At 34.3% G+C, this 22,155-nt stretch overlaps 1 protein-coding gene across 1 annotated transcript in view; it reads left to right on the top strand.

The window, feature by feature from the left end:
• DMD (dystrophin) overlaps nucleotides 1–22,155 on the top strand; it is a 2,107,962-nt gene that overhangs the window by 169,912 nt on the left and 1,915,895 nt on the right. The window contains exon 2 of the mRNA XM_029240038.1: nucleotides 4,760–4,821. Within this exon, the coding sequence (XP_029095871.1) occupies nucleotides 4,760–4,821 (62 nt within the window). The remainder of the gene's footprint in view (nucleotides 1–4,759; nucleotides 4,822–22,155) is intronic.

The raw sequence follows: 22,155 nt of genomic DNA, 5'->3' as shown, positions 1-22,155 counted from the left end.
GGTTTTTTTCCCCATTTTTAAATACTTTCACTCATGTTGCCTTATGTGATAGTATATAAGGGGTCATATCATGGAGACTTCCCGTGATCTCACTACCAACCCCCTTTGTAATTTCATCCCATGCTGTCCTCTTCTTCACATTTTAGAGTGCAAGAAAACTGAATTGTGTATAATGAAGAGCATGCTCTTTTGGTTTCTTACCTCCCTGCCTTTGCTCTTGCTATCTCCTCAGAAAGATTCATCTTTCCCTTTGCACCTTTTTTCTTTCCTTATTTTTGCTCATCTTTCTAGATTAAACCTAGCCATCACCTTCCAGAAAATGTCTTCCCTAACATCCATGCGGCTACATATCCCTTTCTTTGTGCTCCCATAGTACCCTTTGAACATATGTATCCTTAATTATATAAAATGTTTAATATTTACCCATGATATGTCTATTTTCTACTATACCGTGAACTTTGGTAAAGATGAGTCTTGTTTATCTTCTGGGTAATTAGTACAGTGACGAGCATATACTAAGCATTCTGTATACAATTTTTCTATAAATTATTGCATAAATAAATGATTTCATTACATCTTAACAACAGCTCCATGAGTTAAAAGGCAATTAATACCCTCATTTCACAGATAAAGGCCACCATTCTAATAAGTCCTGCAATGTAACTTGAGGCCTATTGCCCTGATTTCATGTTCTCTCAGTTTGCCCATATCATTTTTGTGCAGTACCTCGCTCTTGTGAATCATTAATATCCCAATTTAATTATCCCACATTTATAGGGGGTTGAGGGTCTCAGGAATATAAAAATTAATAACAGGGCAAAAGGTTTTTGCACTAATCTTAGAAAATATGAAGGACCAGATTTATTGAATAAAAAATTACTTTATTAGAAAGGGTTAATTGATTCTGAGATGAAATATAGTTTTTATGTGTGGCAGAAAGGGAATTTTATACGGCTTTCCCCACAGAGAGAATAAAATAAAATGTTCCTCACTTTTTGCAAGTTATGAAGTAGTAGTTCTTCACTCTTTGATATCTCCAGGGAACGGTTTTCAAGTAAATTTATCTAAGAGAGATTTTTCTTCCTTGCTTCTCACATTGTTATACTCAGGCATATTTTTATTAGTAAAAGAAAATCAGTCATAAACAAACCCTCGAGGAAATGAAATAGAATATGTGCTTCTTGAAATGATTAAACAGGAGTTCATAGATAATCACTTCCTAATAAAACAGATTTCACTTTATTCTTTTCTCATTCTCTTTGTTGATGATTTCACATTAATATCTCTTACTATAGACTGTGTGTCGACAGCAACATATATTTTATTAAAGTATTGAAATAGTCTCTATAAGCTTGATAACAAGTTATATCTATATAGGTTTATGTGTATCAATTTTAGAGTAACTATGGATATATAGCTGATCATGTTTAAATGATCAAATTTTAAGTCATTTGAGAAGTTACAGTAGAAATAGATTCAAATATATAAAAGTATAAACTTTTAGCATAGTATAAGTGAAACAAAAATTGAAAAAAAATAGGACCACTTGGGAACATATATTCATTCATTGACTATGAGTAAGTAGCTTAATTTACAATAGTGATTCTTAACTTGGATTTCATGGTAATAGGAATCTTTTGCAGGGAGGTCAGTGAACCCCATAAAACTGTATGTAAATATGTCTGTATAGGTATTTATTTCTGTAGAAAATGATCATTATTTTTATCAGATGATCAGATGGAGTCCATGTCTTGAAATGTTTAAAAACTACTAATTTATGACCTCATTCCAATTAATTTATCAAGTGTTCAAGATACATGTGCAGAAGATATAAACTTTTTATGTTTTTTTAAACGTAAAAAGTATGTTTCTACTTTTGTATTTTGACAAAAGTAGAAACATACAGAATAAATAAATGTATAAATTGTGTTCTATTTCATTAGTAATCAAACAGATTCAAATTGAAACAAGCATCAGCTCTCTCCTTGTATCTAATAAAACAGCATTTGTGTAAAAATACAAGCAAAAAACTTCTTCTCAACAGCATAACCTCATTCTTTCTGGTACCACTAAAAATTGGTGTGACCATTGGGAAAGCAATATGACAATATTTAGTAAAAGCCATAAAAGTTTCCATAACGTTGACCCAGTAATTTCCTCTAAGGCTATTATATAGCAGAAGCTGAAAAAGAATGCGTAAAGATGTTCATTATGATGGAATCTCTAATACCAAACAAAATGAAAGGGCAGCGCATGTGATATTTATGATAAAATAAATGAAAAAAAGGCAGAATATTACTGTGGCTAAGTAAAATACATGTTTTGGGGGATTGTAATGTACAGACACAAAACTTCTGGTGATTTTTTGTATGTTAAAATATTTTCGGGGCTTCCCTGGTGGCGCAGTGGTTGGGAGTCCGCCTGCCAATGCAGGGGACGCGGGTTCGTGCCCTGGTCCGGGGGGATCCCACATGCCGCGGAGCAGCTGGGCCCGTGAGCCATGACCGCTGAGCCTGCGCGTCCGGAGCCTGTGCTCCGCAGCGGGAGAGGCTGCAACAGTGAGAGGCCCGCGTACCGCAAAAAAAAAAAAAAAAATTTCATCATATTAATATATGACAAAAAGCAAAACACCAAATATTAATTAGCAAATATAGGAGCATTATTATATAAAATATTAACTAACAAATCATCCGGCATCATAAAGAAGGTTCAATTTTCACTTCTGGATAAATCCATGCAGACATGCAGGTTGTGCACTATAAAATTCCAGGATGTCATTCACATAGGTTACAGTGTAATGGAACCCCCTGGGTTTTGTTCAAAATAGAGGCTCTAAATTCATGGTTATTTTGTATTTGTGGTAGTATGTTCACCTTTTGTGACTCTGATCACCTTCTAGCGTTCCATCTATGCAGTTACAATGTAAACTGGTCACTGTGAAAAGCCGTGGACTTTGATTCAAATAATCTATAGCAAGGTCATCTCTGTCACTTATCAGCTTTATTCCCTCTGAGCCTGTATTTTCTTCAGGTATAAAATGGTAAATTACATATGGATTGATTGAGATGATATATGTAAAACAGCTTTGTGAATAAGGTAATAATGTTATATCTTATAATTATAATAAAAATATTATTAATATTTGTCATGTTAAAGAAAATAAATATTTCTATACTAAAATAAAACATTAGCAGGTAATTCATTGAAGGCACATTTTTCTTGCACTGAAAGCAAAAGAGGTATGAGAGGACATTTAGTGAAGGCGTTTATATGATGAAGCTCACATCTAGTGCCATTTACACAGCAGATACATAATATTTTGCACATAATGTTAAGGTTTCCCTTCTGCCTTCAAGGCCTATCTAAAACTTGTTCTTTGTACATATAATCAAAAACAATAAAAATATTGCTTTACTACCCACTTTTCATTTAAAAGCATCTGGAACAAATCTCTTCAAAATGTCCTCCTATTCAGCTTTTGGTGAAGATGAATGGGTATGTTTTAGAAACCTCTGAATGAATGCTTTCCGATAACTCGTTTACTCTCCCATGCCTGACAGATAGGATATGTATGCACATGTAAGAAAAAATAAGGGGAATTGCAAATAAGGTTATTAACTTTTAGGAATATATGTGTATGTCATTGAGAAATAGATGTACAGACCAGTCTTCCTATAGAGCAAGTCAGTGAAAATGGTTAAATCTTGACCATCTGAACTTCTGTTTATTTTTTATTATCTTTATACGAAGGATAGTATTGAATTTATGGAACTAATATTCAAAAGAGTCTAGATTAGGTTTGAAAACTAGTAGTATCTATTTTTATTTACTCACACTTGTCAACAAAGGAAAGACTTCTATGTTATAGCTATCATGTATCCTATACTGTATGGGTAATGTTGATATTTGACCATACATAGTAGCTTGTGGGAGTAACACAAATAAGAAAGAGGTATTTTGTGATGCTAAATGACATTTTCTCATCTAAGAAAACAGTGTTAGGTTTATTATTTTTCCACTGTTATCTCTTATATTGCTTAAGAGTATCTACTTATGGATTAATAATATGCTTTAAAGATAAACAGATATCTTAATGCATAGATACATTTGTCATAGGAAAGTGATTGTTTACTGTATATCTTCTGTTTTCAGAAGCATTGGAGATTTACTACTGAAAAGTAATATGAGAGCAAATGAGGTTATTTTATGAGGGCATTTCAATAAGGGTTCTTTTGACCCATGTAAATAAAATATGAAATCTCTCAATTTTAAATCTCTCTCACATGCACTCGTTTATTCAGCATTGACCAATATGGTTGCATTTGTCGTAATTTAAAGATAGGCTTCAGCATCAAAGAAGCATTTTAATACATCAAGATTGATGATTTTCCTGTCCATTTGGCTCAATACCAACTTCCAGCTTTGGAAAAAAGAGATAATTTTTAGAAGCATGAATTCTGCGAAGCTCTTTTGGGGTACAGAGATAACTAAGCCATGCTCCTGATCATCAGGAAACCTCTCCTATAATGGGAAGAGGCTATGTTAGCAGCCTGTGTTAGAGTATGTAGGCATTACAAAGGAGGGGAAAATAATTTCCTCATGGACTGGGGAGAGGGGCAGGAGGAAAAGCTCAGGAATAGTTTTTCAGAAGAAATAACAGACAAATGCATAATAACTGAAAGTTATTTTGGTTGTAAAATATAAGTGATATCCAGAGTTGCTTCTTAGCTCTTTATATATATATTTTTTTACATTGTAGATGAAAGAGAAGATGTTCAAAAGAAAACATTCACAAAATGGATAAATGCACAATTTTCTAAGGTAAGGACATTTTATTGCTCCTCTGTTAATGTGTGATGCTGAATTTTCAAAATGAACTGTGTATCTGTGCAATTTAAATGTCCATATTGTTTTTTCTCATAGTCTTTTTACTTTAGCTGTGCAAATCTGGGAATATTATGTTGACTTTTAATTAAGCAAGAAGCAGCAGAATACATGGTAAAAAGAAATTATTTAATTTGATAAAATGTATCTTTGGTTCTTCTTGATAATGTGAGTTTCTTTAACAACATCAGTCATCAGAGGATTTTTAACAGCAGTCTTCCATCAAGTAGCTAGTATATGTCATGCACTAGAAGAAGATATGAGGAATTTTTATTGTTCTGAAAATGATTATTCTCTTGGTCGTTCTTGATGTTTACAAAGTTCAAGAAAATCTGATAGGCTATTTGGCCTCTATCACTTAGATCATGTGTGAAGTAATTTAAGATTATAAGTTGGTTCTCTTTTTCTGTAAGCATCAATCCATACTCTTAATATTTATTTATTTTGCAAATGCAACTAATTCATGATCAATAACACAATTCTAGATAATTTTTATATGAACACAGTGAAATATTCTTACCTTAAGAGTGCAATATTAAGGAGGTTTATGTGGATTTCAAGGTTAGAGAGACTTAATTTATATTTAATAATTTTGGATTTGGGTAAATCAGTCAAATGCTTTGTAAGTCAGTTTCCTCATCCTTCTATTGTGTATGTGTGTGTGTGTGTGTGTGCACCTGTATAATAAATCAAATCCAGAGAGTGGGAGTATAAAGCTAATAAAATATGGACCCTATATGCAAGGCTTTAAGAGAGGCAAAATGGTGATAATGGTTATTTTGCAAGTTATTGTGATGATTAAAAGAGGCACTATATGTGAAAATTTCTAGCGCAGTGCCTGACACTCTTAATATATATATATATATATATATATATATAAATTACTCTCTCCATGGGTCTGTCTCACTATGTAATAATCTTTGTAATGGATCCAAAACAGTCCACTGGGAGATGCAGTCTAAAAAGTGTTCCCTTTACTACTACAAAAGGTTTTAGAGTGTCATCCATTCTTTGTGGTATTTGATAGCAGAATATTGCCAGGTGCTCTTTAGTGTATTGGCAAGAAGTAAAGTTACTGAATTTTAACTAATCAAATTTCATTTATATTTACTTACTGAGTTAATTAATAAAGTGCTATTACAGAACTTTAAGCAAACATAGGAATGAAACACATGTTTTTAAAATCTCAACTTTTTTTAACTAAGTGGGGCAGAATTAATAAAAAAGAATAAATTATAACAACACAAATGAAGAAGAATAAATGAAAAACAAACTCGGAAATATTTAGGATAGGAATTCATAATTCTCAGAAGATTTATTGGTTGTGTGTATATGGTTTAACTGCTATATCTAGTAGCCTCATTAAAATTTTCTTAATTTCAGAACTTTGTAGCAGACCATAGATAAAAGCTTTCAAAGAAATCTACCAACAAATCAGAATTGTAAAGAGAGTTTTTCATAATAATAATTTAACATAATACTGTCTTTGAATTAAACCAATGAGTTATTTTAGTAAGGTGTGTAAACATGATAAACACTTGTGAATTCTCATTCCCACAGATCTAAATAGATCATCACCCTCTATACATGGACATTTCCAAGTGTTGTTTACCACAATTTATGTGCTAATATACAAACAGTAGTTTGATACCCTATCTTCTATGAATACATTGTGGGCACTATCTTAGAGCAATTTTTCCTTACCCTAATGATCACCCCTATTTTAAAAGCTGTGGAATAATCATATGCATGAGTGCATTTACTGTTTTTTCCCCAACTTTCCCCCACCGCCGCCGCAATTCAACTCCCACTTATTTCATTTATTTTTAAGTGTTCTCCCTAAACCTATTACAGTTGGATCAAGAGAGTCACCATTCTTTCAAACACCGAAGTTGCATATTTAGGCACACCCGAGGTATCAGGAATATAAAGAAATATTTATAAAGACAGAGGGAAAATATTTAGAGATAAAATTGATATGTGTGTATATGTGTTGATTTTTCATTTAGAGACCTGAAAAATATATTTTCCATGTTACCTAATTTTTTTCTTGTCAAGACTTCAGGTACATGACTAAATTTTATCTAGATGCTTTTGAAGATAATGAGCAGAGAAAGCTGATTGATTCAGTTTAAGCCACTTGGTGATATCAAAAGATAAATATAACTGTGAGATATGTCATTTGACATGTATTTATTTCATCACTACATGGAATTGAGCAGAAGTCAAGGCCTGTAGGAGGCACCAAATTAGTTTAAGTTGAATCTTCTGATCTCATGCAACGTGCATATTTGGGAGATGTTGAATAATTGCTAAATGGAGTAGCACTAAGTAGTCTGTGGGTGGTCAGAGAAAGCAGTACTCTGAGTTAGAGTGAATCCAGAAACCTTTATGAGGAGAGTTCTACTGATTGAGAGACCCTAAAGGAAGGAGCATCAAAGAGCAAGACACTCCAGGCTGAGAAAATGGGAACCCATTGAAGTCAGGAATGTGTGTTTTCTTTATAACCCCATTGATCATTACTAGTGCACTAAATAAATATTGTATAATACATACATTTTGGTTCAGTAGTACAGATAATTAAATATGTGCTAAATTTAAGAAAAGTGGAAAGTTCTGAATGAAAAAGAGGATGTTGAGGATGGCTTTAAAAAGAGAGAAAAGGCAATGAAAAATTAGCATCTGTCTCTGTGGTAAATTGGACAAAGAGAAACACATACCACAACAATAAAAATGAATATGATGAGGTAAAAAGGTTTATCAGTGAGGCATATATACACACACACTTTTGTATAATATTTATAAAGTACAGGGATACAGCAAAGTAAGTTTCTTGTTATTTTGTAAAGCTACATAAGGGATAGTTTAAGGAGAAAATATGATTAAATATAGCCTTATCATTTTGTGTCATTTGAAGCTTAATGTACCTTTGTGGTAAATCCAACTGATTTTTCACTTTCCCAGTACCATTTTAAAATAGGCCGTATCTGTTTTTCAAAATAAGTCTTCTATTAACCTTCGATTCCAAAAATTTTACTAGAATGTGATTTATCACATCTATTCCATAAAGATAAGCAAGCTATATTTATCTCCATATAAACACAAAGCCATTGCTAGGTAAGATTAATTCAAGGTAAATATTCTCTTGTTGTAATTTATAGCTATTTTATAATCCTAAAAAAATGTTTAGTGTTTACTGTACCACAAATATAATTCACATTATAAAAATCTTGCTCATTCACACAGGTTCATTCAAAGAAGCATTTAAGGAAAGTACACTTTTGAAATCATGACCAACAATAGTTTTGTCATAAAACCTGCTTGATGTTTGTGTTAGAGAAAAAGCAATTTGTGGGAAAAAATATTTACTACTAGATCAATTGAAAGATTTAAACTGTCTCCCAATGAGTTATGTGATGGTTTTGATCCTGCTCTGGATTTAGTGATTAACTTTATTTCCATCCTCTAACTTCACTTTCTCTAATTCTTCCAAAAGTGGTAGACAACTTTATATTTGACTTAGATGAAGTAGAAATGTGTAATTGGTTTTGTCTGTGAACTTTTCAAGGGCTCATGATATGATAATGTCTTCACTGATACACATGTTATGTCTTCGTTGCAGCAATCTATTGGGTTGGCCAGAAAGTTCGTTGGGTTTTAAGTAAAAATAAAAGACATTTTTCATTTTCACCAAGAACTTTATTGAATGACGTATTCATTAACTGAATGAACTTTTTGGCCAACCCAGTATACGCCCATACCTAAAAGACTGGGCACACCCTCTCACAATAACAATAACATGAGACGGAATTAACTGCTGAAGTAACATACTTTTGCCAAGAATTCGCCATAGTTTATGTTCTAGCCAGCATAATGAGCACAGTATAATACAGATTAACACTAAAATTGTGAGTCAGTAAACAAGGCTTCTTTACTCTGTACCATAGAGACTTAGGAGAACATGTATTTATATTTCGTTATCTTGCCACACTCTATGCCAATCCATGCTCTCAGTACACACACACACGCACACGCACGTGCACACAAACACGCAGGCATACACAGAAAGCATGTCATATGTTTAAAGTTAAATGAACAGTTTCATTATATAAATGGAAGATACTGGAACATAGGAGCAGAACATTGTTTCAGTGCAAGAGGTAACAATATGTATGTACCTTTCCCCTGTGTCAGTTCTAAATGTATATGTAACTAACAAATTTATATATAACCACCATACAAGGTGCCTGAGTATCAGTAATAGAGCAGAGCTGTTGTGTCATGGAAGGTTCACCATAGATATAAACAGACCTAGGCAGCTATGTCCCTGGCTTCCTGTTTCTCCCTACTATTTGGTATCAGAAAGAATTAGGTCACTAGGAGGATGAAAGGCAGTGAGCTAGGTCTCTGGATCATGATAATAAGCCTATATAAGGCTTTGGTAACACTTGAATTATTTGCTACAGTTGTTTTGGAGAGATGAACATTGGTACAGGAAACTACAGAAATCCTCATTTCGGAAACAGTGAAGATTAGGAACTTTTTGTTCCTGTATATCCTCACATTAATAACGATATTGAGTTATGCTTTTATGGTTAGTTGCTTCACTGACCTCATAAGATAAGTATTCAGGATGAGCTAAATGAAATTTAGGTGGCTTGCTCAAGGTAAATGGAAGAGATGAAGCTGGAACCCAGGAAACTGGAGTCTAAACCCCATGATATTTCCATATCTGTTGCTGTTGTGACAACTGTTCCACCTACACAATGCTGCATTTTTCTTGGGACACATCACACAATTGATAGGTTTTATGAGAAGTGAAGAAGGATTTTGAGTTCATTGAAAACTTTAGAACAGAAGATATTTAATGTTTGCAATACCAACAGAGACTTTAACCTACCTTTGAATGTTTAATAACCCTAAAACTCAACCATTGTTGAGGAAGACTTTTAATTCTTTCCGAACGATTTTTAATACATTAAATGTTAATACTTTTACATTCTAGATTTTGGTGAGTGACGTAATCTAATTTTCAGTATCATCATGTAAGTTGTGAACACTGTTATTTATTAATATTAATTTTATTTCCACTAGTCATAAGCAAATTATTCTGTGTAAGAGACAGTTTAAATATTCATTTAAAATACTTTGATGAGAAATACAAAATATTGCTTTATGGGCATGTGGGCTCCCTGACATCTATACTAGATGTTAAGATGACTTCTAGAATGATGTGTGTGTGTTTGCAATTGAGATAATTATGCTAATGGCCTAATCCACTGAGGACCATTCCCTTGAATGTTTTCCTGAATCTAATCTTTGCAAAGTACCCAAGTAACAAAGGATATCATTCAGTTAGTGAAAGGAAAATTGGATTGTGATAGGTCTCACTGTTTTCAATGAAAGACAAATAATTTATTGTTTATATTGCAGATCTTTCTTACAAATATGTTGTTCTTTATCAAGCCACTGTTACTGAGCTCTTAATAATTCTAGCTAGTTTTAGAAGGTATACGTGTTTTGCTCTATGCTCTGAAATATGAGAGAAATGGAATTGTTAATTGCAGTACCTGTGTAATGTGGAGTGATCTCAGTGGCAAGCATGTGCAGCTGGCAAATGTAAATATTTACCAATTAGCATGATTGTTGCTAGCAAAAAACAATTCTCTTTAGCTGATAGGCAGATGCATTAGTTATGTGATTTATTCTGTCTTAGGGCCCTATATAACTTTCTAGCAAAACAACATATATTGACTTTAGTGATTTATTTTCATTTTGGGAAGAACAGCTGGCACTCTAGTACTGTCCTACTGGAGCATTATGGTTGCTAAAATAACCTTTCAACATTCAACGGATATCTATTGAGTGCCAACTCTGTGGCAGGCATATTACTGTACCCTGAAAAAGGCACAATAAACATGATTTTTCTTCTCTAGGAGATTATCATCTGAAGGAAGAAACAATGATATAAACAAATAATTAAAATGAAATTTGGCCCTTAATATAATAGAAGTGCCATGGGAACATAGAAGGAAGAATGACTGATTGCTTGGAGAGAAGGACAGCTTTTTGAAAAGAGGTGACATTTAATCTGAGGTTTTCCACACAAAGACAATTTAAAGAAAGGTGAAGGCAACAAAAATTGCATGTGGAAGTATGGAATGCTTCAAGAAGTTTGGCCTGTCAGGTGACAAGTGACCAAGGAGATTGTGTGAGTGGAGAATGCAGGCTGTGAGAGAGAACACGATGCCATTCCTGAATAATTGTATTGTTGCTGGGGCCAGTTGGGCCAAGAATGAGTATCGGTTTAATCATGTTGATATTCAACTTCTGGTTGAAAAATGTGTAGTTCTAAAACAGTAGGCAGTGATAGAGCAATTAGACTGCCCTCCCACCACCAATCCTTCCCGCAAAATTGAATCTGAAGCCTAGACTTTACACTTAGGGAATAGACATCTGGATCTAAAATGAAAATGTAAGTGGGTTACATTTTTTTGTAGAGTTGTTTGGTATCACACACACTCATCAGCGCACTGCATCGGAATCACCTAGAGGGCTTGTTAAAACATAGATTACTAGAACCCACCACCAGAGTTTTCAATTCTGTAGGTCTATGGGGGGCCCCAAGAACTTTGTTTTTTTAACAAGTTCTCAGTTAGAACATGTTCCTGTTATTAAAATTACCTACAGTGATTATGTCAGACAGTGAATAGATAGTTTTAAAATTACATCTGTGTATTACGTTCCTATCCTTTATAAACAATCATTTGTATTGAAGGAAACATGCTTTGACAGCAATACCCTGTTTTAGGTCAGTCTCAACCTATCAATAATGATGCTATTGGCTGGGAATGCTGGGGACCCTCACCTGGTCCCTTAGCACCTGTGGGAGCCTCCACAGACAATCCTTGAGTAGAGTCAATATTGTGGCTGGACTGGCTCTTGTGGTTCTTTATTATGATTTCAAGAGGCATCTCAGCAACAACCATCAGGGAACTTTGAAAAAAAACAAGGTTTATTGTTCAGAAGTCCTGGAGGTTACAAGGCATGCCTGGGACCACGCAGTGACATCACAGGTAGAGAGAGGGAGAACCTGGGGTTCTGCCTTTATTAGGGTCGAGGGTGGGATACCTAGGGTTTTGTGGGTTCACTCTTTATTGGTGAATTTAAAACATAAGAGCAGGAATTAAAGCGCTGGAAGAGAAAAGCATCCTGTCAATCAAACTGTCAGTTATCTAACTCAACCAGGGCTTTCTAAAAGGTGGAACTTGCATGGGTGAGGCAGCCTGGCTCTTTATCTAGTTATGTAGCTCGTAATGTGCTTATTCCAGATGATGTCTTTGAAGTGGATCCCTTGGCAATTAAAAGCTTAATGTCAGGCACTTACATTATGATCAAAAAAACTAATTTTCAGGTGCTTACACTACACACACATAGTCTATATTCACCAACTTATTGTTTATTGAGATATATTATATATCAGGTGCTCTAGGTTTTTGAACATGACACTAAAGAGACGTGCTAATGCTACTGGTACAGGGACCACAACTCTGGGAACAACCGCTATAGAATATCAGTAATTTAATAGGGTCTGTAGTAGGGAATGTTTAAGGAAACCTCATCTAGGATTTTGATGAATCCTCAAGGGGGAATGATCTTTCTCCTTCTCCAGTTGAGAATCACTATACTTGATTTAAGTTGTGGTCTATCTTGAGGGATCTTTATTCAATAATAGAATTGGGCTGGTGTTAAAAGACTCAAAACCTACCAATCAGATATTTTATATATATTGTATATATATGTATATTACCTGTATTTAGTCTTATAATACTCTTTTTATATTACAAGTCTCAAAAATATATATCTGATTGGCATAGATATCTGAGACAGGTAGATAGATAGAAAGAATATTTTTTTAAAAACTATGTTCTATAAGCAGGTAGGTGATAAGGAAAGCAATTAATATAATTGAGCTCAATGTTCTGGAAAAAAATAGGCTATCCAGGCATACTGTCAACTGTATCTCCTCATTTTCTTTCACTGCAATTATTTCATGGGCAACAATATGTTTTTCTTACTAATATAAAGTTTCCAATGGATATACAGTGTCCTACGATCTCTCTTTTGTTCATTACTTTGCTTCTACAAAGAATTTTATTTTAGTGGTATTCTGAGGCTCTTTCTCTGTGCTCCATTAAGGGGTGATGTTTTGGACTTTACCTGGGTTCCTTTGGCCTCCTAGAATTTTTTATCCAATTATGATCATGGTAACCAGAACACAAAGAGTTAAGACCAAATCTAACAGTAATTTATTGATACAAGTTCAGCTGTAGAAATCTCTCTTGTAATGCAGCTAGAGGCAGATTTGTAAAGTTCATGCACAATAAAAGGCAGAGTATGGTTTTAAAAAGTCCTTTGCCTAATCTTATTCTAATTTAAGCCCTAATTTCACTATCTCAATTCTATGTACAAAGAGAAGTAACAGTAAAAGTAGACAATAGGTGATCAGTAAGTAAGCAATCACTTTCAGCCTTGTCCAGAATTGTGGCCAGCTTATGGATGGAGACAAGCAGACCCGTTAATTAGAAATGTGAGTGAAACCACCCCATGGTTTAATATTAGTTGTCATTTAATGAGAACAAATGAGAGTTATGGATGAATTTGCTAAAAGTTTTCTTCTTTGATTTAGCTCACCTGGCACCTAGAAAACCAGTCTTTTCAAAATACATGGTCAATGGATGGTACTTTTTGTAAGAACTGGTCCTGCTATTAAAATTATCTGCAACTATTATGTCAGTCAGAGAATAAATATTTTGAATATTATGCCTCTGCATTAAGCTTGTATCCTTCATAAATAATAATTTATATTTAAGAAAACATATTTTTATAGAAATACACATAAAGTCTACATTCATTAACTTATTATTTATTGAGCACGTATGACATGTCAGGTGCTCTAGGTTTTTGAACACAGCATTAAAGAGAAAAAGTCCCTTTAGTTATAGGGCTCTATGAACCAGATGAGCTAAACTAAACAAGGAAACATTTAGCAAACTATTTGACATTCTCTGTATTTATTTGTCAACTTGTTTTCTCTCTATATACCTGGAATATAGAATTTTGGATGGTGATTGGTACTAAAAGGAAAAATAAAGCAGGATGAGGAAAGGCTAAGAATAGGGTGGGTTGCTATTTTCTATAGTGGATCCTGGGAAGACCTCTCTGAAGAGACATATAAGAAACTGGAAGGAAGGAAGAGAATGCATCATTCAGATGTCATGGAGAAGAAAGTTCCAGGCGGAAGGAAGAACATGTATAAAAATCCTGAGGAGGGAGGGAATGTGTGTGTGTTCGAGGGGCAGCAGGGTGGCTGGAGTAGAGTGACTAGGGGAGAGTGCTGTGAGCTGAAGTGGTATTAGGGGGATAAATCAGGTAGGGCCTAATTGACCATTGTGAAGGCATTGGCTTCTACATTATGGTAGATTAGGAGGCTGAGAATTTTAAGCAGTGGCTAGAAGCAATGTAAGTTATACTGTAGGATGTATAGGTAGAAGTGAGAGGTGAACTAGAGGCTAGTGTAATAATCCAGGTTGGGTGTGTGTGTGGAGCTAGGACTTGGTTGGTAGCCATGGACCTGGGGAGAAATGACCATAGTTTGGATACATTTTGAAAGTACAGATAACAGGATTTGCTGATGGACTAGATATGAAGATTGAGAGAGTGGAGAAAAACAATTTTAGCCTGAACATAAGGAAGGATCGGATGGCTGTTTACTAGGATAAAAAAGACTATTGAAGGAGAGGGTTTGGTGGGAAAATACAGGTAAATTTCCCATGAGAAATCATGAAAAAGAATTTTAGTTTTAGTATGTTTTCATGGAAAGAGTATTTTCAGCTCCTGAAAGTTACATCAAGGTTGGAAGGAAGGAAGGGAGGAAAGAAGGAAGGGAGGGAGGGAGGGAGGGAGGGAGGGAGAAAGGAAAGGAAAGGGAAGGAAGAGAAAGAGAAAGGAGGGAGGAAGGTAGGAAGTTATCTCAATTTTCCGAAAAAAATGAGAGAAGATACATTCATACACACAATGATAGTGGTACTTTGTATATGTAATCCAGTACAATTGCATTGGAGTTAACTTGATCTTTACCTCTCCTGTGACCTAGTGTGGATGACCATACATCAGTGGAGACAGCTTTGATTTACCTCTGGTTTCTTTCTTCATAGCATTTACTATGTTAAACCATTATTGACTGCATTATAATTATTATTTACATATATTTTACATCCATCTATTAACTGAACTCCTTTAGGGTCTGAACCTTGACTCAGTCATCACTATATACTCAGCCTAGAGCATACACCCTGATGTACAGTGATACTCAATACATATTTGTTGAATGGATGGAATGAATGGCGATTAGGAAGGAAGGGAGAAAGGATTTGAAAACAATGTTGGTCATACCATCCATTATCTCAGTCCTTTCTTCTGTCAACACTTTCTCTTTCATCTTCTTTCATGTCCTCAAACATCACCTCTACCCAGGACCTAAAATTGGGCTTGACACTTTGGAAGCACTGAGAAAATGATTTTTGAGTATGCAAACTTCCAATTATGCATTTGTAACATTGAGTTTAAGATCCACATTTCCAAGCACTTCCTGAACCTTTCCACCAAGCCATGGCAAAATCCTGATATGACGCCTGGATGATATAAATGGGGATGACCTGGTTGGATAGATGGAAACAACAAGGTTTAGTTAGCGATTGGAAAAGGGGAGCAAGGAATTAATCTGATGGGTGCAAGGTATTTTTTCGGGACACTAGGCAGATATAGATACCACAAATTGGGAGAGGAACTGAGAGAAAAAGGAGAAGAGAGCCACTTTGGAGGGTTGTTGATCACTTTGGTTTTAGATATTGAAATATTTGGTTTAATGCGGTTATGAGGCATTCAGGAAATCTGTATGAGGACAAGTACTAGATTCAGAAGCCTGAGTTTTAACTCCCAGTTCACCACTTAGTGTGTGTAAACTTGAGTAAATTATTAAACCTTTCTAAGCCTCAACTTCCCCATCAAATATATATTTAAAAGATTAAAAGAAGTTCTGCATGCAGAGCACATGGAATTATACCTGGCATCTGGTAAACTTTCAATAAGTGGTATATAATATCATTTATATTCTTGTGAGGGCAAGAAGAATTGAATCCCTCTGAGAAGAATGCTTGAGGCTGGCATTTGTCTGACAGGCTTTTATTTTCCTAAGTGGGGTATGAGAGCTGATGGATTTTGGTTACATGTTTTGCTTAATGGGGTATGGGAATTGAAAGAATTTAACAAGAGATGTGTGGGGGAAAAATATCAGGTTTGAAAACACAGCTTAAACTTCGTTAGGATTGGTGACTAGAGAAATAGATGAGGCACCTCAGGTAAAGCATGTGGCCATGAATGAAGTACTGGGTAACAAATATATTTACAGTGTAAGTCAAAGAAAAAGAGACAGAGAAGAGCAGAGAGCATCAGAACAAGGTGTGATTATCATTGTCAGAGGCCCAAGGAGTTAAAGTTAAGATGAGAACTCAAGCCTGCTGTTATACATGACACCTTTTAGAATGCTTGTTCTTGACCCTGATGTGCAGCTACTCTCCAAAGACCTCTCTCTAGTATTCTGTGTTTGACACCTAGTGCCATAGATCCTGTTCGTCATCTTTCTTGGTGTACTCTCTGGTTTTTAGCAGAGCATAACCTCTGGTAGCTTCCTGAGAAAAGGCTCAAGGGAGGTAATTTTTTTGACATATTATGTCATAAAATATTTTATTCTATTCTTCCTTTTTTGCTTACTTTTCTGTATCCTCGTGATCTTGTTTCAGAAAATGGAGTCACTTCTCTTTTACTTTCTCTAGATTTTCAATATAATTCTCCCACAATACTCTTCTGCTTCTTGTATTGTTCATATCTTCTATGGTCTTGCTTTCTTGTTCATTTATTGTTTGTTTTATTTTGAGAAACTCTTTTACTTTCAAAGTCATTCTTCAAATTATCTAGTGATCTTAACTTTTTGTTTACATTTAAGTGTGAGATACTGATATATGATAAAGTAAAATACCCTTTCCTGATAAAAATACTGAGTATAAAAAGGAATCATTGGATACTCTTGCTAGCATGTTATACTGTGTATATACAGTTTAGTCCAATTGTCAGCATATTACTTAATGAGGACACATTCTATAAATTCTGACCAAAGACAAAGTTACAGTAATGTTCAGCTATCTTCACTACTGCTTAACATTGTGTTGGGAGTATTAGCCATCACAACCAGATGAAATAAACCAATTCAAGGCAAATCAGTTGAAAGAAGAGGTAGCAGTGTCCCAATTTGCAGATATGACTGTTTACCCAAAAAGCCACAAAGAAACAATAACATTAACAAACCCAAACACCAATACAAACAGTAAAATAATTCAGTAAGTTAGCAAAATATAAAATTTACATGCAAAATCAGTAGACTTCATGGTAACGAGCTGGAAGATTTTATGGATCAGACATACCCATTTACAACACTAGAGACAAGAAACAAATTTAATAAGAAATTTTCAAAATCTATATTTAAAACTCTCCTGGAAGACACAAAAGAAAATGAAAGGGAAAGACCTACTTTGTTCCTAAAAGCATGACTTAACATCATAAGTAATGCATACAAAAAAATCTACTCACTAATTACTGAAGAACATGTTACATACAGTTTCTTGGAAATATGGCAAATTTAGAGCTAAATAATATGAGAAATCAATGATTATTGTTTTAAAAGTGTTATAAAAAAGCATTTTAATTTTTCTAAGCATCTCAATAAATTAACAAAAATACATAGGAAATAAATAAAATGATAAGGAGATTTTATATATATATACATATATATATTTGTGTGTGTCAAATGATTTAATATAGTTAAACTATTTAACTAGATTAGGTAAAAGGCTGAAGTTTTCCACCTAGACTAGGAAATCTAAAAATATACGCATATAACTAGTGTAGTAATCTTATGGTATTGAAAGCTCCAAATAATTAAATAAGATATTTATAATATTTATAACAAGGAATATTTTAATTGTCCTCAAACCATATACAATAGAAAAAGGGAAAGCACAAATTAAGAAGTAACAATTTTAAACTGTATTTTAGTTCTTAAAATTTCATGTTTCTGCTCCATATAATTAAATCAGTAATGACAATTATAATTTTAGGATGATTCCCTGACTACTCATCACAAATAGTAAATGAAGAATTCCTATTTCCTCATTAAATGTGAATTCTTTAAATATTGGTGCTTTTTTCCCCTCAATAGACTTACTTTTTTAAAAAGAGAAAACACAGTGTACATATATGTATATCAAATCATCACTGTGTATGCTTTAAATACCTTATAATTTCATTTTTCAGTTAGACTTCAGTAATCCAAAAAAAAGAAAGAGCTTAAATTTGCTTTCTTTTAAATATCAAAATATTTCATTGAAAATAATTCATAAGGTAATTAACTATTTTAGAATAAAATATTTATAATATTTATTTGGAAAAGTTATGTAACATTCGTGGGGGAGGAAAACAACTTTCCTCTACCCATCTAGGTTCTTCTGGCTGGCCTAAGAATTAAATTGACATGAGACAGATTGACAGGAGAAAATCAAATTTAATTACATATGAACAGGGCTTTACTAGAAAAATTAGACCCAATGACAAGTTAGGCAATTGAGGGTTATATGCTGTCAGAGGGAAGGAGAAGGGAGTAGTGGTTTGGGACTTCAAAGGGTATGAAGGCAATTCACAGGAATTGAGCAAATATGAGAAAGAGCAAATATTTGGTAAACAAATGTTTGCTGGACCACACAGAAACAATGGGACACAGAGAGGACTTTTAACAGACTGTACCAGATACCTCCCTATCTACCACACTTAGTTCAAATTATACTATAGTTATCTATAGTGGTGGCTCCCCTTCTGGAATCGATCTTCATTCTTTTAGGCAGTTACAGGAAAGGTCAAAGATTCTTCCTGAGTCTTTTGGGCCTTGATTGTTTTCAGCTTCAAATAATCTACATGCCAAAGAGACATTTTGTGGTGGCACATTTGTTCCCCTACACATTTTTTCAGGAGTTCTCTCAATTCTAGCACTCTGTTGTCATATGTAACCATTTCTAAGAAAAACTGACAGTGTTGTTGTAAAGTAGGTAGTTTAGATAACATTAAAGCAATTAAAATCTGAACATGGTTGGTCCAAATCAGGTAAATTTAAGAAAAACTTTTACAAAGACTATTTGTTCCTACTAGTTAGACTCATTAGGTAATTTTTCACCTCTTTATTTGATCAATAAACATTCAGTAAGTAAGTTGGCTGAGCAGTCTAAACTATTTTAATATTCTTGTTCATGTTACATTAGAAAATGGAATTTGATGCTATTACCGAACAAAGTTCCTGTGCCTAGTGCACAGTGAGGCCAAACAAACCAAAATGTCAGAGTTTGGATCAGAAAAAGGTTTATTGCAGGACCAAGCAAGGACAACAGGTGGCTCATACTCAAAAACCCTGAATTCCCTGATGGTTTTGGGGGAGAAGTTTTAAAGGCAAAACTTGGGGTGAGGGCTGCAGGGTCTGTGGCTTTCTTCTGATTGGTTGGTGGTGAGGTAGCAGGGCGGTGCTCCAGGAATCTTGTGCTCAGCCTGAAGTTACCATCCTCTACCTGGGTGGGGGCCTGCAGAGGAAATCGAAGATATTGTTATGTATATTCCTTGAGGATAAATGAGAACTTTGCCCCAAGGCTGCATTGTTTCTTGACTGCTCCACCCTAGTTTCTGCATCCCCTTCCTTCCCTGATTAGCAACTATTTGGATCTGCCTTTTGGAACTCAGGGAAGGTCAAGGAGGCTGAATGAAGCCTATTTCCTACAAACAAGAAACGGAGGATACAGAAAGGATTTGTACCAGGGAGGGCACCACAGGGTCCTGCTTGGGTTTCAATGCCTTGGAAAACAATATTAAAACTTTCACAAGATATTAAAATATTTGTTGGATTACTTTTTAAAAGTAAGATTCACAAATACTTCTTTTTTTAATATTATAAATAATTACCTTCTGCTTTGATTGAATAATTTTCCTCATCTTTTTATCCAAAAAATTCTACTGAGAGCTTTAAAAACTTACATTTGGTGGCACCACTTAAAATGTGATTTACACTCCTCATCATTATTTAATCTTTGAAATGATACTTTATCATTTCTTAAATCAGTGTGGGTACATTGAACAAGGTTTGAGAGCCACTCGGTAGGACTAAGTCATTAGCCTGTAATTTTACAGTGGATAAAATACTGTTTTCATTACTTTGAAAAAAAATAGTGACCTTGCAATTGACTCTTACATTTAACATTTTAATCTCAGCTTTACCACCATTAAATATAACTGTTTGCATTGATCACATAAGAAGCCAGAAAATCACTGGGTCACAGTTTAATCTAATTCAATTTAAATCTAACAAAGATAGCCATAATTAGCAATTTACCAAATCAAAGGCCAGAGTTAAATTACATTCAAAACTGTGTAGATTTGGGAGTAATTATGTTTAAATTTTAAAACATTATTCTGGGGGTGCTGAAGCTCTTTCAAGAGTTTATTACATGGTACCTAATAGTTGTCAAGGGCAGGATGATTTATGAAGTCTAAGCTTTTACCTAACACAGCCAATGCTCCTGTTGTACCTACTGTCTTGAGTCTTTATACATAGATCTTATTTCACTTGGCTTGCTTCAGGGTATAGGGTCATAGCCTTTATCAGTGGCAGTAAAAAGGCTAGTCCCCACCAAAGATTTTGAGTATTATATGAAAAAATCACAAGACATGAACTTCTTGCCTCCCAGTGCCCAAAACGCCCATCTTGCTTCTAATGAATAAGGCGAAAGACATAGAAGCAGGGCAGAGCTGAATAGGGAAGTCAGTGACATTTCAAGAACAGAGGAATTCGTATTCGAAAAATGGACAATGAGGGCTTGCTGCCCAAAGTTGTTTGTTTCACGAAAAATGTGCCTGTTAGCAAAGTCCTATAACTAGGAATTTTAGATAAAGTTCATATGTACATTTTTTAAAACACAGTGCTTTCCACAGAATTTGAATTAAAAACAAAGAAAAAAAAATTCACATTATTTAAAAAAAAAACACATTTAGGCTCAATGTTGAGCCTAAAATCTAAACAAACTCAAGGATCACAGGATAAAATGTAATGCTAATGACTAGCACATATCAAGTGCCAGGCACTGTTATAATTTATTTACTTGGGTTATCTCATTTAATTGTTAAAGCAACGTTTTGAGATGGATAGTATGAGTATCTCCTTTTCGCATTTGAGAAAAAGCAGAGAACAGTTAAGTAATCTGTGAAGTTGACAAAATTAGGATTCTTTATAAGGCTTTCAGGGCTCCAGAGTTCATATTATTAAATCATCTATTGTTTCTCCAAATCGGGGGCCTTCGTCTGTTTTCTATTTGCTGTCTACCACCCAATTTAAGAGAAAACATGAGAGCCCTTTATGATCCAGTATACATCTCTCTCTCTCACACACACACACACATACGCACACACACACACACACACTCACACACACACACAGATCTGGAAAAAGTTTCATTAAAAAAGGTAATGTATCCTTACCATATGTAGCCACACTCTAATAATTTTTATTCCATTTTGTTTGATTTGTTAAATGAACAGCTGGCATGACATGTAAATGGATTTCACAGTCTACTTGTGTCTTGACCTATAGCTCAAAAAACACCTCTCTAGGTGACTTGCCCAAACTACTTACTTGTGAGGTCAGATGCTAAATTTAGGATTTTTACTTGAAAACAGTTGCTCTTTCCTCTTGGCTTTGTAACTGTATCAGTCCAAGAAGTGTTTGTTTTCGCATTTTTCTCAATGTTATGTATAAATATAACATTTGAGAGTATTTGCAGATGAACTGGGAACCTTGCCAAAGGGGCTGTCTCTAACTACAGTGTGTGGGTCCAATAATCTGTAAAACAAATCAATATCAGTAAAAAAAACAATACCTTTTTTTCTTTACTGGGATGCAATATAAAATATAAGCAACCAGTTTTTAAGGAAAAAAATTTAAAAGTGAAAGACTAGAGTCAGTGCACATTTTACTTGTTTAGATTATAATACAGGAGTTCTCCCCTCAGACAACTTAGAAAAGGCAAAATTTTTAGAAGTATCAGAGTCAGAATGTTTTGTTCTTAATGA

This window comes from Monodon monoceros, unplaced genomic scaffold (genome assembly GCF_005190385.1).
Source record: "Monodon monoceros isolate NGI ecotype Baffin Bay Population unplaced genomic scaffold, NGI_Narwhal_1 Super_Scaffold_22, whole genome shotgun sequence".
NCBI lineage: Eukaryota > Metazoa > Chordata > Mammalia > Artiodactyla > Monodontidae > Monodon > Monodon monoceros.
Note: the sequence above shows the minus strand (reverse complement) of the source record. Positions and strands in the feature narration are given on the sequence as shown.